Source organism: Rhincodon typus, chromosome 1 (genome assembly GCF_021869965.1).
Source record: "Rhincodon typus isolate 14 chromosome 1, sRhiTyp1.1, whole genome shotgun sequence".
Lineage (NCBI taxonomy): Eukaryota > Metazoa > Chordata > Chondrichthyes > Orectolobiformes > Rhincodontidae > Rhincodon > Rhincodon typus.
The window spans coordinates 46,911,776-46,929,863 of NC_063332.1; the positions used below are offsets into that span (position 1 = coordinate 46,911,776).

Below are 18,088 nucleotides of genomic sequence, written 5' to 3' on the forward strand. Positions count from 1 at the left end.
ATTGGATAAACATATGGATGATAATGGAATAGTTTAGGTTAGATGGGCTTCAGATTGGTTTCACAGGTCGGCGCAACATCAAGGACCGAAGGGCCCGTACTGCGCTGTACTGTTCTATGTTCTATGTTCTGTGCACTCCCCAACCTGATCAAATGGCCTTCCATATCGAAACTCATCTTGGGACTGGGGGACATTAAATTCCACCCACTCTTCTTACTGAATTTGTGAATGAGGGTTAATCTGGGAGGGAAATCAGTCAGAACTACCAAATGCTATTATTTACTCCCCTCAATTTTATAGATATTTTCTAATCACCTGTTACTGCACACCTCTGGATCAGGTGAGACTTGAACCTGGGCATCCTGGCCCAGAGGTAGGGACAATACCACTACACCATAAGAGCCCCTCACTCAATTTTATACCTACCCATTTAAATAAATGGATAATTGAGCAGGTTCAATTTTGTGTGTGAGCTTCCCTGTGCATTTATCCTTTATATGTTATACCTGGGTGAAGAAGATCCTTCTTAGAGGAGGTAAGATAACTGTGCACCTGATCCATTATAAATAATTCTACCCTTAACCTCAGGAGTAACTCTCAATGACTGGATTTTCACAAAAAGGTAACATGAAATATCTCTGCCTTGAATTTTTTAAATATGTTGTCCAATTCGCCTGCCAAAACTTACTTTGGGATAGCAGAACCCCTGTGAAAGTGATGTGTACCATTTGTTTAAATGTCTTCCTATTTGCTTTAATTAAAGAGCACAATTATACTTGACTCCAGTCCAACTCCTGCTGGTTTTAAATTTTTTTTCTATGTATTTAATGTTAAAGCTGGTTCCAATTTTTAAGTCAGCACCAGGAATCTGCACTGAATTTGAGCATCAGATATAAGAGGTGCCTCTAGCAGGGTTACTTTTATGCTGCTAGGACTTCTTGTCTAAATTTGGCAGAAGGATTGAGTTTAAGTAATGGAAGGAAATTGGGACCACCACTGCAGAAATTCAGGGAGCTGGTCATGATTATGCATTTACCACTCTCATGAAACCGTACCGCTGTCTCTTTCACTGTTGCACAACAACTTGTAGGAATCCTGTAAATTGTTTTTCAAAGGGCAAATTAATTATAATGCATTGGAACACAGGAAGTGCTGGATAAAAGATGCCAAGGTCTATGTAGTTTGCTATCTATCACCCTGGCCTTGATTTGGCAATAATGGAGTTGTTGCCTACTTATAGAAGTAGTCAGGTCTGGTCAAAGAGTCTGGTCTTAAAGATGAATTCTTGTTTAGGTTCTTCACCTTGCAGGAGTTCAAGTTAATAAACTGAAGCCTAAATCTCCTTTTTGAAATAATACAGATGCAGGCATTTCAAAATATGGATGTGCAAAAATGGGACAAGTAGCTTTCTTTATCTGTAGTTATCTAATGATCGTTGTGCTGGAGGAGTGGTGCAATTACAACGTTGTCCTTTTGTCTGTGGATATTATAATGTGTGACCTTCTAATTCTATAAACAACTTTTGTTAAAAACTGAAGTCATGGAGTCATACAGTGCGGAAACAGACTCCTCGGTCCAACCGGTCCAGACTCGCCATTTTCCCAAACTAAACTAGCCCCACTTGCCTGTGCTTGGATCATATCCCTCTAAACCTTTCCTTTACATGAACTTATGCAAATATTGTTTAAACGCTGTAACCGTACCTGCAACCACCACTTTCTCTGGTAGTTCGTTCCACACATGAATCACTCTCCATGTAAAAAAGTTGCCCCTCAAGTCTCTCTCCAGTCTTTCTCCTCTCATCTTAAAAATATGCCCCTAGTTTTGAACTCCTCTACCCTAGGAAAAAGACCCTTGTCATTCACCTTATCTATGCCCCTCATGATCTTATAAACCTCAGTAAGGTCACCCTTCAATCTCCTCCACTCTAGTGAAAAAAAGTCCCAGTCTTTCCAGGCAACATCCTGATAAATCTTTTGTGAGCCCTTTCCAGTTTAATAATATCCTTCCTATAACAGGGCAACTAGAACTGCACATAATACTCCAGAAGAGGCCTCACCAACGTTCTTCACAACCTCAACATGACATCCCAACTTCTATACACAAAGGTTTGAGTAATAAAGGAAAACGTGCTAAATGCCTTCTTAACCACCCTGTCTACTTGTGACACAAATTTCAAAGAATGATGTACCTGAAGCCCTTGGTCTTTCTGTTCTACAACAATACCCAGGGCCCTACTATTAATTGTATAAGTCCTATCCTTGTTTGTATTACCAAAATACGAAATCTCACATTTATCCAAATTAAACGTCATCTGCCAGCCCTCAGTGTTCGTGTGCAACTTTCATATGATAGTTCATTGCCTTAGCAATTGCTTTAATCGATGGAGATTACGTTGCATGTAGCTATCATTTTGTATCAGTGCCCTTACATTCATGATGAGTTAATCTTAATCCGAATGTACTATGATTAAAACATCTTTAAAACTGAAGCTGCGCTGATTAATGATGGTTTTATGTTTAATAATGTTTAATTCATAGCTTGAATATTAAATTTAATTCTACACATGATCTGGCTTTTATAATAAATTACCCACTGGAGATTGCAATTCCTCAAGAGATGGTATCTGTGAATTCCTCCTATTTATTAAACGGAAAGATGTTTCTTTCAAAGATTAAAGGAGCAGCTCAAACAGCCATATCCAACTGAAAATCTTGAGAAAGCAAGGTAAATATTAGAGCATAGTTTTTAAAGTCTATTTTTCATTTGTAAGCTTAAATGAAGGTTTATGGTACTGCAAAGCACCACCAAGGTTGTTGTTTTTTGTTCATGTGGTATGTGGCCCACCCTTAATTCCCTTGCGGAAGTGGTGGTGAGCCAACTCCTTAAATCTCTGCAGTCCATATGGTGCAGTTACACCCACAGAGCTGCTAGGAAGGGAGTTCCAGGATTTTGATCCAGCGACAACAAAGGAATGGCAATAGAGTTCCAACTCAGTGTGGTGTACATCTTCGAGGGAAACTTGTAGGTGTTGTTCACATGCCGAAGAGAAGAAGAATTAGCTTTATTGTCACAAGTACTCACGGGTACAGTGATAAGTTTACAAGTTACCACCTACAGTGCCATCTTAGGTACCAAAGTACCTAGGTACAGATTCTTAAATACAAATTCTTAGCAAAGATAATTAGAAAAATAAAGACAAAAAGCCCAGCAATAAATTAGAAAAATGGAGAAATAAGAGTTCAGAATAGCAGTCCTTCCAACCCAGACAGCGCCGGGCTTCACCTCGAGGCCAGATGTGCTGGAATTCCGAGCCCACGCTGAGCCAGGGATTCGAGTCCACACTCGGGCTGGGATTCCAAGCCTACGCTGGGGCCAGGAATCGAATCCACCCGATGACCGGGAGTCGAGTCCACGCTGAGACTGGGAGTCCGCGCTAGCTTTCACCCCGGACATCGCCAATGCCACAAGGATGGGAGGTACAAAGAAAAAAAAAGCGCAAAAAGGGAGAGAAAAAATGAAAAGAAACAGACAGAGCGGACAAGCTCCGACTCAGGAATCCTATTCAGTTGTCATCTTGGAGACATGTCTCCTGCTGCAGTTTTTCTGTGTCATAGAGGCATGGATTGGTAATGTGCTATCTGTGGAACCTTGGTGACTTTTGAATCTCATCTGCTGCCACTGTTCAATGGCAGTGGAGGGAGTGAATGTTGAAGGTGGTGAATGAGGTGTGAATGAAGCAGGCTGCTTTGTCCTGAATGGTGTCATGTTTCTTGAGTGTTGTTGGAGCTGCATTCATCCAGGCAAGTGGAGAAAATTTCATCACAGTCCTGACTTGTGCCTTATGGACAGGCTCTGGGGAGTCCGGAAATGAAGCACATGCTGCAGGATTCCCAGACTCTGACCTACTCTTGTGCCATAGTACTTAGATGTCTGGTCCAGCCAGTTTCTGGTCATTGATAAATCACCTGCCCCACCTAGCCTTGGACATTGATACTGGGGGATTCACTGATTGTAATGCCAGTGAATTAAAGGGCAATAGTTAGATTCTGTCTTGTTAGAGCTGGATATTTCCTGGCATATGTGTTGCAAATAGGCCTGACTGTTGTTCAGACCTTGATGTATTTGGGCAAGGACAGCTTTGGTATCTGAATAGCTGCGAATGCAGGGATGAAAAATCTTTGCCTTTTGATAGAATTCTGACTTTTCAACTGTGGAATTCCACCTTTTGAAATGTTTTTTCGACCTCTGTCTCCGTCTGTAGCCCTTTGTTTTGACTTGCGCATACATGATCCAACAATGTCATGCTCTGTTGTTAGTTTGGACTTCATGTGTATTATGTGCACTGTCTGTATTACATGCAGAAATGTTAAAATGCTGTGCTCACTTTTGTGATATTGTATAAATGCATTGATGCACAGTTTTGAAGCTAATAGACAGTAAATAAACAGAAAAGTAATGTTTCTATCCACTTGAAGTCTAATAATTCCACCCATTTGAAGTGACACGGAAACATTTGTATTTCATTACACATTGTAAAAAGTACTATCAATCCTGGCTTTTTATACGTCAGTGACTTAGCTGTTTTGTGTTATAATTCCTTATCACACAAGATTTTCAGACCTTTTGTCTTCACCAAGTTCATCCCTATGAATGGTACTGAACACTGCAATCATCAGCAAAGATCCTTACTTGCAATTTTACAATGAGGGTAGGATAATTAGTAAAGCAAGTGAAAATGGTTCACCAAGACACTACCTTGAGGGACTCCTGTAGTGATGTCCTGAGGCCGAGATGATCAACTTCCACAACCGGCGTGTAATAGGTATGTCTCCAACCGGGAAATAGTTTAACATAGGTTCCCAATTACTTCAGTCCTTGATGTCCACCAAGTCAAATGGTTGATGTCAAGGGTAGTTACTCTCAGCTCTTGAATTCAGCTCTTTTGTCCACATTTGGATCAAGGCTGTAATGAGTTCTGGACCTACCGGAAATAAAACTGATCATCTATGAGCAGGTTATTGTTAACAAGTTGCCTATTGGTGCAGTTGTCAACCACATCTTCCATTGCTTTGCTAATGATCAAGAGTAGACTAACGAGGTGGTAATTACCTGATTGTGACTGGCCATGCAGTTTGTGGACAGGACATGCTTGGGCAATTTTCCACATTGTTAGTGTAGTAGCCTCACTGGAGCATCTTGGCTAAGACCTGGAGTGCAAGTCTCATCAGGGTCATTTGCGATAACCTTTGCTATATTCAATGTTTTCAACCATTTCTTGATCTCACTTAGAATGAATCAGATTAGTTGAAGATTGGTATTTGTGATGCTCATTCATTAGACAATTACGTCTGAAGCTGTGGAACCTTCTCCTCTCATTAGTGGCAAGATTATGGAGCTTAGTTCTGTTCCTTTGGTTCTGGGTACAAAGTAAATTAAGAAAGAGTGGGTATGGGTTGTGATTTTTTTGATTTTGAAATGCGTAGATTGTGGATGAAAAAGACAGTGAGGGAGTTGAGCCCTAAATTTCTGTTGCTAGAATGGGATCACTCATTGTGCAGTAAACTTGTTTTTAAGGTAAAAAGGAGAAATAAATTGAAATTTAGGAGGACTAGGTGAAAAATTTTGAGAACAACAATGGTCAGTAACAATTTTTTAATCAAAACTGCAACAGTGAAATAGAAGGAAAATTTAACTTGCCAAAATCAGTACAAATGATGTCATAAGGTCCACTAAATGATGTTGGACGTCTTAATGCATCATTAACATTAATGTTCAGCCTGCTGTCATGCTTATGAGGTATACAAATGAATGACATTCCTGTTTCACATGGTCAGCACTTTTTAGAATGCAAGTACTTTATTTATGTAGCACCTTGATTGTCATTCCAACACAGAAACAGTTGGAGCCTGCACTGTGCATTGGGTGATGAATTTTACTGGTAAACCAGACAAAGACATCCTGTAAAGGTAAGTTTAAATTCAATATTGTGGGGCCAGGAGGAGCAATATGCATCCAAATAGTCACTTATGATTCCGGCTGTCCTTGTGGCTAATTTGTCCTTGTGTATTTTTCAGCAAGCAATCCTCATAGCTGCCTTCTTGGATTTCATTGCTTTGATAGATTAATTTAATCTATTTATTAATCTGATTAAAAAATTACACTTGGCATGGGATCTTACCAGTCCCACCAAAGCAGCTTTGGCAGCACTGGGAGGAAGGTAGGATGGGACACTATTAGGTCGATGGGCCAATGAGTTCCAGTGTTCAGCTGATCTAACCATAGTGGAGTTGGAAGCAGGGTGGTTACCTGCTGGCAGCATTGGGTTGTCAATTTGAATTTGTTAGTACCTACTTAGGGGCAAATTTGGAATGTGCCGGGTTTCTCCCAGCAACATACAGCCTTCCTGTGTGGCCTATGCCTGGCAGCTGCCAGTATGTTGCTTGTTGGTGGTTGGATTAATCTTAAACAGGCTGTCCTATGCTGCAGGGCTCTATGGGCTACAGCTGCAGCCACTGGCCAATCTGTATAGGGATTTCACCTGCACAGTTGTGGTTGCAGTTTCTTTAACATCTGAAAAATCTTCAAAGGGTACCTCAAGGTGAAGGCCCTGGCGAGGTCCCCATCCTGCCTCTGATTGGGCCTGTAGCCTCAGTTAATCCTCTACTGCAATCTTCCAGGCAGCCATTAGCCAGCTTCTTGCATGATTTCTCCAGCAGGTAACAGGAAAAAACGTGAGTCCAGGAACTGCTCCCAACCGGCAAATAATTTTAATGTATTAAGATTCTGCCCATCGTTAGCATCAGTACTGCAGACTCAAATTGTAACCTCACTGTGTCCTGCAGTCCATGACACTTCAATGCTTACTAATAGGTGCAGTAAGAAGTGCCATTTCTCATCCAGACTACTGGGCAGGATGTAGAACTGGTTTAAAAAAAAACTTGAGTATTAACCTTGTCCAGAGGATATTCACTTAATACAGTTAGTTGTAATATATGAAGGAGCTGTGGCTGGAATCCCTACTCTCAATGCTGAAAGTGCTGATCAGGGGATTTATTGTGCATTTCAAGAAAGTAAAATAAACTGGACACTAAAGAAAATGTTTTTGAAATATTTCATAATGCAAAGCTGCATGATCGTGGAGGTATGCAAACATTATCAGTATGAAAACCAACCATTTTAATTATCCTTTGCTCTGTTTTACAGGATGAATCTGAGATCCATTTCCAGAAGTTCCCCTCCACAAGTTTACCTGATTTGGTGACTAACTTTGTGGTTGCTGATAACTCCCCCTCTCCTACAGAAAATAAAGAGAATGTAAAACCAGACAGTGAAGATGCAGCAGCTGACTGCCAAGTGCATCACCATCCTGAAAGTGTAAGTGCTGATGTAGAACTGTGCATGTTATGTTGTTTCATGTATTTAAGTGGGAAGTGGTAGAATTTCTTCTGTGTGCTAGTTTTAAAAACTTGGTTCAAGAATTTTGCTGAAATTCTTATGCCTAACAATTGTTGCAGAAACTATGTGACACTATTAATATTGTAAGCAGCTACTAGGGTTCAGCTGGCACAAGAGAATATCAACAGTTTCACTTTATGTAGAGACGTGGTTTCCAGAATATGTCGGGATCCTCTCTCATTTACAGTATCATTCACTTTATGGAAATTAAAAGCTGCGCGAAGACTTGAAGCAAGGGAAATGGTGGACAGCAACTCCAAAGTGGGTGGCCAAAGAAAGAAACATTGTGGAAACTGGAGATCCAACAGGCTGAATAGACGAGGTTACAGTTCAACTTTAGACATTTCATGATCTCGCACCCTGCAGAGAAAAGGTCCTACTTGAAATCTTACTGTTCTTTATTCCTCAGTCTTGATCAACCTGCTGAGTGTTTTTCAGATTTGTTGTCATTGTCCATAAGAGATTGGTTTATCTCTACCTCCCCGCTGCATCTCCATCAATCACCTGAAGATTTCCTTCCTTCACCCTGCAAGATATTTCTTGCAAAAACAACATAATATCTAGTCAATCTTGTATCCTACATTATATACTTTAGAGCTTCGTCTTTGCGCTTCAGAGTGATCTCACCAGGTTTGATGATGGATGACAAGTCCCCCCAGGATGTTTGTTATAAGCTGTTAAAGCCACGATCACTGAGTTTAGAAGTGTTTAAAGCGGGTTGCACTGACCATCTGTGTATTGTTTCTTTCCCCACAGATGCTTCCAGACCTGCTCAGTGTTTCCAGGGTTTTCTTATGCTTATTTCAGATTTTCAGCATCTGCAGTACTTTGCTTTTATGCAGTTTATGGGTTGGGATTGAGTGAAAACTGGTGGTTAACGTGACTATGAGAATTTGAACAGTTTTGCTGACACAGTGCAGGGTCTGTCAGGATAAATTGTTGCCTTTTATGATGATAAGAATAGGATTGTTGTTAACTTCAATCCTATTGTAACCTCATTAGGTGGATGTTTTAGGTGAGTTTTATTAGTTTCTGCTCAACTAGAATCATGGACAAAGACTCTGAACTATTTTCTTTTACAAAAGTCCTAACTTCTGTTCATTGAAAAATGATTATGACCGATACGGTGGGCTGAATTTTCCCAGGCGCTGAATGATGTGCGCAGTGGTGGGCCAGCTGGGAAATTATGGTGACATCTGAAAACTGAGATTCTCAACGTCGAGGAAAAAGCAGTCCAATATTCCACCTGAGGTTTTAACAGCTAGATGAGAATCTCACTAGTGTGTGGCGAGGGGCTATGTACCTGCATTAACATCCCATTATCACTAAATCTTATCAGTTTGCTATTTGCAGAGGTGAAAAACTAGACAGTGACAATTCATGACATGAGGATCTCAGCAGGTACCCGGAGGCTTCAGTCATCAGCATCTTCTCAGGACCTCCCTCTTGGCCAGCAGCCCCCAACATCTCAGGAAACATTACCTAGGCAGCAACCAACTGCAACCTCCATCCATAGAGGTCGACATCAGCAAAGCACCAGCCTCCCCACATCATCTTGGCCCTTTTGGGACTTATTTTTAATACACTTCAGCATTTTGATACTGCACTTTGGAGCTCACTGATGCCTTACATTGCAATGCTGTTGCCAGGACACTTTGCACCTAGGGGTGATACCCGTCTGACACATTGAAACAAGATATATTTTAGGACTCTTTGTTTACTTTCTTAGTGCTGCTCACTTTGTATCTTCTTGGATTCTCACAGAATCTCTGCCTTCCCTATTAGTGCAGACAGATAGCTAGGTAACTCGTCATATTTTGGCAGCAGTGAACAGTAATGGGAAACTGTGGTCAGTCAGAGTGCTTATACTGAGTCGGAACTGACAAATTAGGAAATGCAGTGGGCAGGATGGATTAATAATTTTGCGGGATAGATGATGTTGAGAGCTATTGAGGAAAGATGCTGCACAAATTAGTAATAGAGGTAGACCATAAGCCTTGGTGGAAATGCCAGGAGATCATAGCATTGATGAGTATTTCACTACTGCTAAATGCATATTGCATACTTAATGAGGTGAGCAGTGTAAAGTTGTGAGAAAAGTTGCCAGGGTTAACAGAAAGAAAGCCTGTTTAAAACTCTGCAAAATTGACACTTTGCTACATTTTGGGAAAATTCAGAGCAAGGATTGTATTTTTGTGTATTTTGAGTGTCAGTGTTGTCAGTAGAGATGTAAACTGAATCCATGCGCGAATTGACATTTGAGGCATGACCGTGGCTGACCATCTGCTTCAAACTCAATTTACTGCACTTTGCTTTGTTTACATATAGAACCCCCCCATTGTGGATTTATTTCAGAGCTGCTTCAACATTTACTCATCACCATGCACAGTGCCAACAGTATGTATTTTCTACAAGGTGCACTGCAGCAACCTACCAAGGCTCCTGTGGCAATACTTTCCAAACCCATGACCTCTACCATTTAGAAAGACAAGGGCAGCAGATGCATGGAAACTCCACAAGGTCCCCTCTAAGCCATCACCAACCTGACTTGGAAATGTATCACTGTTCCTTCACTATTGCTGAGTCCAAATCAGGGAGCTCCTTCCTTAACAGCTTAATGGATGTCCCTACACCACATGGACTGTAGCATTTGAAAAAGACAACTTACCACCACTTTCTTAGGGCAATTAGGGATGGGTAATAAATGCTGGCCTAGCTTGCAATGCTCAGATATGTGAAATAATTTATAAAAATAATTGTTGTTTTCCATGATTGTCAATAGAATACAGAGCTTTGAACTAAATTCTGAAAATGTGATTTCTTTAGTGAGTCATTGATTGCAGAGGCATACTTCCACTCGAGCAGGAATTTCAGCTCCCACACTTATCATTAGTAACTCATGCTGGGCTAACTAGTTCTTCAGCCCAGCCATGTTTACAAGTTTCTCAATCTTCTGTAACATTCTACTTTTAGCTAAACTGCAGAAACAGATGTTTAGAAGCCTAACAAAAATTTCAGGCATGAAAAAGTTGGAACGTATGTTGTGAGTGTTGAATCCAAGATGTGTCTCTCAAAATACCACATTAGGATTGTTCCACTGTGGGATTTCCTTACAGTCCCTTCAGTTTTGAAAAAGAATCACATCAGACTTGAAACATTAACTCTGTTTATCTCTTCACAAGTGCTGCCAAATCTGCCAAGTTTCTCCAACACACTATTTTTATTTCAGACTTCGATCATCACTGCCTTTCGTGGAAGGGAATTCCAAATGCTTTTAACCTTCTGAGAGAAAAACATTTTCCTCACCTCAGTCTTAAATGGGCCAGGTCTTAGTTTTAATTTATGACTCTTAGTTTTAGATTCTCCCACAAGAGGAAATATCCTTTCGACATCCATCCTGTCAAATCCCTTTAGGCTCTCATATGTTTCAATTAAGTCACCTCTGTCTCTTTTAAACTCCAGAGGATACAGGCCTAGCAGGGCTAGACTTTCTTCAGAGGACAATCCACTCATTCCAGGTATCATTCAAGTAAACTTACTCTAAACTGCTTCCAATGTATTAACATCCTTCCCTACAAATAGTGACTAGTATTGTACAGAGTACTCCAGATGCAGTCTCACCAATGTCATGTGTAACTGAGGCATAACCTCTCTACTCTTACATTCAGTTTTCCTCGCAACAGACTATAACATTCTGTTAGCATTCCTGATTACCAGCTGGACCTGCATAATAACTTCTAGGACACTCAGATCTCTCTGCATCTCAAAGCTGTACAGTCTCTCACCATTTGGATGATATGTTTCATTTTTATTCTTTCTGCCAATATGGACAATTTCATTTTCCCACTTTGTACTCCATTTTTTTAGATCATTGCCCATTTGCCTAACAAATCTATCTCTTCGTAGGCTCTATAAGCCCTTTTCACAACTCCCTTTCCTACGTATCTTTATGTCATCAGCTAATTTAGATTCTCAGTTAGATTCTGATTGTATACACCTGACATTTGAAATTTGTGGTGGATAATTATCCTTGCATAAAATTGGTGTACTATGCGTGTGTATGATATTCCATCCTTTGCTTTGCATCTGGTGTTCACCTTTATATCAGAAGTTGCATTTTATTCCCTGTGAATTGTTGCATAACATACATCTGAGCAAAGCAGATTTTTAACACAAAATCATCAACTATAACCAATACCTTAGTTTTTCTTCTCTGCCACCAAATTATCTTCATTGAAATTACCTCTCCTCTCCTGAAGATGATGATTGCTTGCTCAAGTCCTGGCTTCTTCTGGTAAATTCAGCTCCTTAGCCGAGGAATGCTAGCAAAATGTATTATCATTACTGATATAGTGAACACACAAATCACATCTTGTTTAGAATAATTCAAATACATTGCCTGAACATCTCTCCCAACATAGTCTCTATTTGACTGGTTCCTGCATATTTAATGTGTTATGACTTCAGGTAGAATTTCTCCTTCCTTCTGCTTCTAACACGTTCTCAAAGTCATTGATCAGACTGTCTTGGTGCAAAATATAAAAAGTGAACTGGATCAGTATACCTCATTTCATCTATTTTAATAAGAAAAGAAAGCTTCATGTAGATGAAGAACCTCTGGAAATATCAATGTTCTCTCTTGCAAAAAATGACAGTAATACTTTTGACAGAGTTATAAAATTGCTTAAAACTTTTCGTCCAAGAGATGTAACATACCAATCAGATGATTTGCAAATCATTGATCAAGAAATACGATGATTTTTTATAGTGCCCTAGTATGTAGTGGTTTGGATTTTCTTCAAGTGGACAGTTTTCCTTCTCCCTTCTAAGTGATGATGCATCATTGATTACTATTTGCTTTTTACGAAAGAAATAGAAAGCTTTTCGTTTTTATTTGGAGGATAAATTTTCTTTTTACTACACATCATTACTGCTCAGTAGCATCCTTGGAATCCTTAAAATTAATAGGCAGAAAATGAAGATAATAGGCTGTCCGCTGGTTACTGGCAAAACAAAATTAAACAATCCTTGTCAACTTTAGTTGGCCTATCTCAGGATTGTTTGTCAGTATTGTATTGATTGTCATCTTTGTGTTGCCACTTCAGTGAAGAATATTATCAGAGGTTAGGACTGGACAAATTTAAGGATGTTATTCAGTTGTATGTTATTCAGAGTTTCCAATTAGGCAACTGAAGGCGACTGGTCAGTGGATCGATGGGGTACTGTACAGAAATCCTGTTTGAATACATTTCTTTCAACAGGAGCTGCAGTTTTCCGTTGAGTTTTTTTGAAGTATTTAAGAATTAGATTTAGGCTATTGAAGGAGATTTAGGCCTTTGAAGGCTAATCCCATTGTAATGTGTGAACCTGATAAAGTATTTAGTTGAATATCAATAAAAAGATGCATTTTTGTCAAAGTTTTTCATCTCAGAGAAAATGTAAACAAAACTCAGCAGTTAACTGTCAGTCATCATTAATTGGTAATGCCTCTATCAATTAGAATCCATTCACTAACCAATCAGTACTGTCCTCTCAAACAATGTAAATGTTGATTTTCCTTTGTATTAATATTTCTGCAAATTGTCCCAACAAGTGCAAGATGAAAAACTTCACAACATGCCCTGAGCCTGTTCCATCATTCAGTATGATCATGGTTGATCCTTTATGTCAAGACCATATTCCTACTTTCTTCTCATACCCCTGATGTTTCTAAAATCTAATAGTTTTTTTTTTTTTTCTTGAATATATTCAGAGACATGGCTTATACAGCCATTCCATGGGTTCAGAACCCTTTGAGATGAAGAAATATTTCTTCATCTCGGTCCAAATGACCTACTCCATTTTCTCAGACTGTGTCCCCTGGTTCTATACTTTTTAACCAGGGAAAACATCTTCCCTGCATCTAGTCTGTTTAGAAATTATTTATTGTTTTACACATAAAGCATTTAAAAAAAAATAAATTGCGAGGCTCTGCTTGTGCCTGTAAGTATTCTTTGCTCCAATGTGTTAACAATGACTGTTACTATCTAGTGTCTGTCCTAATTGCTGAACTAGTTAATCATCTGTCTTTAGGGGTTTTATACCTCAAAAACTGAATGGATTCTGTTGATCTTCTGTGAGAAAGTTGATCTTCTCCTCTTAGAATTGATCTGTGTTACTCCCAGTCTTTGGCTTCACTCACCCCTGTGTGGCTTCACACAGTCAAATCTTATTTAGACTGTGATAAATCTGACCAAAGACTCCTCAGCAATTCCAACAATAATTATGTCTCAAATGGGGACCTTAAATTGTCATAGTCACATTTTTCCATGAATCTGCAGAAATAATATTTGATATCATCCGTGGATTCCTCCGAGTGCATTAAATATTCTGTTAAAGCTTGTTGTTTCAAGAATTCTATTTGTTCTGAGACTAAACTAATTATCAAAACCTTTCAGTGCTTCTTAACAAATATTTGTGGCTTCTTTTACACCTTTGAAAACAATAACATTGTCAGCTTTTGTCAAATTGTTTACAGAAGTGTGCTTACTTATTCAGCTTCTGATTTAGTATTTAATTTGGAAGCTATTCTATATCTTAAAAATTGTTTTCTTCAAAATTTTCTGTTGGCATATCTTCCCAATATGATTGTTTATTTTCCTTGCATAAAAAAACTTCTAATTTTGCAGTATTACAATGCTGTACTTGAGGGGTTTTCTACAATTCTGTAGTCAAAATGGAAGTTTCCTGCTTGCTGTAAGTAAAATTGAACTTTTTGTCTTACCTCCACCTTCTCTGGATGATTCCCACCAATCACTGCCTTAATAAATGATTCCTGTTTCCTTAAAGGCTTTCCTAAATGAATCCCACTCCATGCGGCTTTAACAAACAATTCCTAGTCTGATTGGAGTTTCAGTCATTGTTTCCTATCTTTGCAGCTTTATAAGATGAATCTTATTTCTTTAGCAATTTTAACTAGGTGATTACACCGTCTGTGAAGCCAAGTAATAGTCCTGTTGCTCTCATATTTTTATTTGCCACCATGTCCTGCTGACTATGGTTTTAACTAAATGCTTTCTTCCTTTACCATGTATAAGTAATGGGCTCCAGCCTCAATAGCCTCCTAGCTTTCTTCTTCCAGTAGACCTTGTGTGCTTAGGCCTCTGAAATGTCCCTCTATGGCTGTAATTGTGGCTTCTTGACATTCCTGTTTTTAAATTGCTTTTGTGGCCTTTGATTTCCCTTACTCTACCTGTACCTCATACTGCCCACTTGCTGTGGTGGTGATGCTTGATATGACTTGCAAGTACTTCTGTTTCCTTCACCCTGCATTGTTTTTCAAATGATTTCCTTCACCCAGGAATTTCACCTTCATTCACAGACCTTCCAACATCAGTTTGCTCTCCAGCTGAACCTTTGCTCAGGATCCTTTGCCCCTATAGACTATTGGCATCGAATGCAGCATGTAACTGCCATGGAGTGATGAATGCTCCAGCTTCAGGGAGTTCTAAACACTGCTGCTGCTGCACATCCCTTACTAGGTCTAAAATGTTTTTAACCATTGACTGTAGACTGTGACTTGTTGAATCTTGCCATAAGGATGTCTTCTATAGGCTTAATAAAGCTTGTCTGAAGATATTTTCAGATCTCTATCTGTTTCAGCATTGCAGGAGGCAGCTATAAAGAACCCACACTCCTTGCCATCATGTTGTTCAAGCTCCTTAGACCATTGCTCATCATGTTGTATAAGCAATCCACATCGCTGTTCTTCATCATCAACAACAACAAACAAAAGCAGAAATTGCTGGAAAAGCTCAGAAGGTCTGGCAGCATCTGTGGAGAGAAATCAGAGTTAACGTTTTGGGTTCAGCGGCTCTTCCTCAGAACTGATGGTAGTTAGGGAGAAGGTTGGTTTTTATGCAGAAGATAGGGTGGGGGGGAGGGGGTAAGAGGTAAACGATAGGTGGAGATAGGGCCCAAAGAGAGAGAACAGATGAACAGACAAACACGTTCACCATGTTGTATGAGCAATCCGTACCACTGTTCACCATGACATATGTGCTGCCTGAGGTTTGCTGTCATTATCCTCTTCCATAACCTACATGGTCTGCTTGGTGTTGTGTATTACAGGAAAATTACTTGGTAGCCTAACAAGAAAAGCCTCTTGTCAAGGTATACAAGGTAGAGTTTATTGCTTGATAGCTAGTATGTACAAGTTACACTGATAGACAGCGACTACAAAGAGGACCTAAATGGTACATTGTACTCCTTCAAGATCCTATGCTGTTGTTCCCCCATGCCCATTTGATGTTTAATAAACTCCTCAGCATTAATCCTTTCAGACCCTTGTACAGCAGTACGTGCCTTGGAGGAGGATTTGCAGGTGGTGATGATTCAATGTATCTGTTAATATAATCCAGATTGTATTACATTAGAGGGCAGTGTGAAGAGGAAGTATTAGAACTGTACTATTTCATCCCGTGCAAACTGCTAAACAGAGCAAGAAAATTTATGGATAGTATCTTCCACACTTACATTTTTTTTGGGTGTAGGACCATTTTTGGGTCCCAAGGATCACTGAAATTGGCATTTAATTCAGCCTCTAAGGCCCTCTGATCGACTAGTGGGAGGCTGTTTCAGATTTTGAGGAGGTGTCTGAGCAATGCCGCAAAAAATGCCGGAAAATGGCCGATAATAGAGGACTTAATTGTGTTGTTTGCCTGCTCACCTCGATGAAGTTCTGAGAGGATTTTCTGTTAGTTTCCTACCTCCAAAGTTACCTTCAAGTATTTGGGAAGATACTGGTCAATGAGTACTTTGATTGGAATCCCACATTACATATAAAGTTCCTTAATTTCTTTGCTCTCGAGCAACACTTTCCACTTGAACAATTTATGTCATCCTTTTTAATGATCCTCATTGCCAACTTATTCCTGTTCTGTTTGCATAAAAATGTTTGCCTGGGTTCCATTTCAATTCCATACTTTTAGGTTGTATCCCCTGGTGCCTGAGCTCTTTGCCGTAATGAAAAATTTGCCTGGAATTTTCTTTAGTTGCCACATTGTGTCTTTATACTGTCATCATGAATGCAAATCTGGGTCTGGTCCAATTCGATATGTCATCTTGAGTTGTCTGATATTCCCGATGAAGGAGAGTAAACTTAATTCTGTGAGACTGCAAATTTACCACATTTATATAATATCCCATGATGCTACATGCTGCTGTGCATTTTGGACTAAAGATTGCCAGAAGAAAAACTGTTGTCTGCTGCACAGCTGTTGTTAGACAGTGCTTTTGATTTGAAACTTACTTGGATTCAGACTTGTTCTCAAATCAGTGAAGCTCTTGAATTGGCTTTTATATTGCACTGTTTTTCTGCATGCGGGGCTACTCCTCATGTATCCTCAATTTTTTTTATACCTATAGACCCATTGCCAGGATTCTTGAAGGGCAAAGGGTCTTCGTGTAAAAGGAGGCCAATACTATGATTTGGCATACTTACAAACAAGGAGCAGGCCCTTTAAGCCTGCTGTGCCATTCATTAACGTCATTGATGTTCTGTTTGTAACTTCATATCCACATTCCCACTTACCCCTGATAACCTATAATCTCCTTGTTTTACAAACCAGACCATTGGTGAAGACATATTTTAGTCAAATGGTTTACCTTTTGCCCTTAATGGGATTTTTTTAGCTGTTCACTACTGATAATAGAACTTCAAGAAAAATAATATTGTCTACATGGACCCAAATTAACATCACCCTTTGTTTGTCATACAATAACATTATTTTCACTAATCAAATGAAGCCACTAGTTAAAAGACTGAAACTTGCATGTTAGAGAATCCTCCATTACAGAATGTGATAGGACAGAAAATGATTACTATCTGTCATTTCAAATTATGAAACCTGCTATTTGTATACAGATAAATGGAGTATTAATTTTATTGAATACACATTCTAAAAAGTAAAGCCAATATATGTTTTCCCAGTCACAATAGGAGCTGTACAATGTAAATAACTCTATGTTTGACACTTTGGCCCCTATTTTAATACAAGCTGACAGTCTGGAAATACAAACTGACATTCTGGTACAGAGTGTCTTAAAAGTTATAGAATATTAGAATAGTTACAACACAGAAGCGATTCAGCCTACCATGTCCGTTATCTGCCATAGTACTGACCTGGTTCCAATTATCTAATTGAATTATACTATTGAAATCTACCTCCACCATCATCTCAGACAGTGAATTCCAAATCATAACCACTTGGTGTGTGAAAAATGTTTTTCCTTGTCACCATTGCTTGTTTAGAGAAACACCTTAAATTGATGTCCTCCTGTCTTCAACCCTTTTGCTAAGGGGCACATTTTCTCACTAACAACTTTGTCTCGACCCTTCATGATTTTATACCTCATGTATTCTCTAAATCTTCCCTTCTTCAAGAAGAACTATCTCTGCCTCTCCAATCGATACATATAACTGAAGTTCCTCATTGATGGAACTATTCTCTTAAATCTTTTCTGCAACTTCTCCAACATCTTTGTGTCCAGCTGGAAGAACTGGACACAGTACTCCACTCAAGGCTCAAGTGTTTTATGCAGCTTTATGATCTTGTTCTTGCTTTTACCCCTATATAAAACCGAAGATCCT

At 39.3% G+C, this 18,088-nt stretch overlaps 1 protein-coding gene across 1 annotated transcript in view; it reads left to right on the top strand.

The window, feature by feature from the left end:
* The window catches only part of pdzd2 (PDZ domain containing 2), a 163,533-nt gene that overhangs the window by 62,228 nt on the left and 83,217 nt on the right, over positions 1–18,088 (top strand). The window contains exon 6 of the mRNA XM_048614884.1: positions 7,207–7,377. Within this exon, the coding sequence (XP_048470841.1) occupies positions 7,207–7,377 (171 nt within the window). The remainder of the gene's footprint in view (positions 1–7,206; positions 7,378–18,088) is intronic.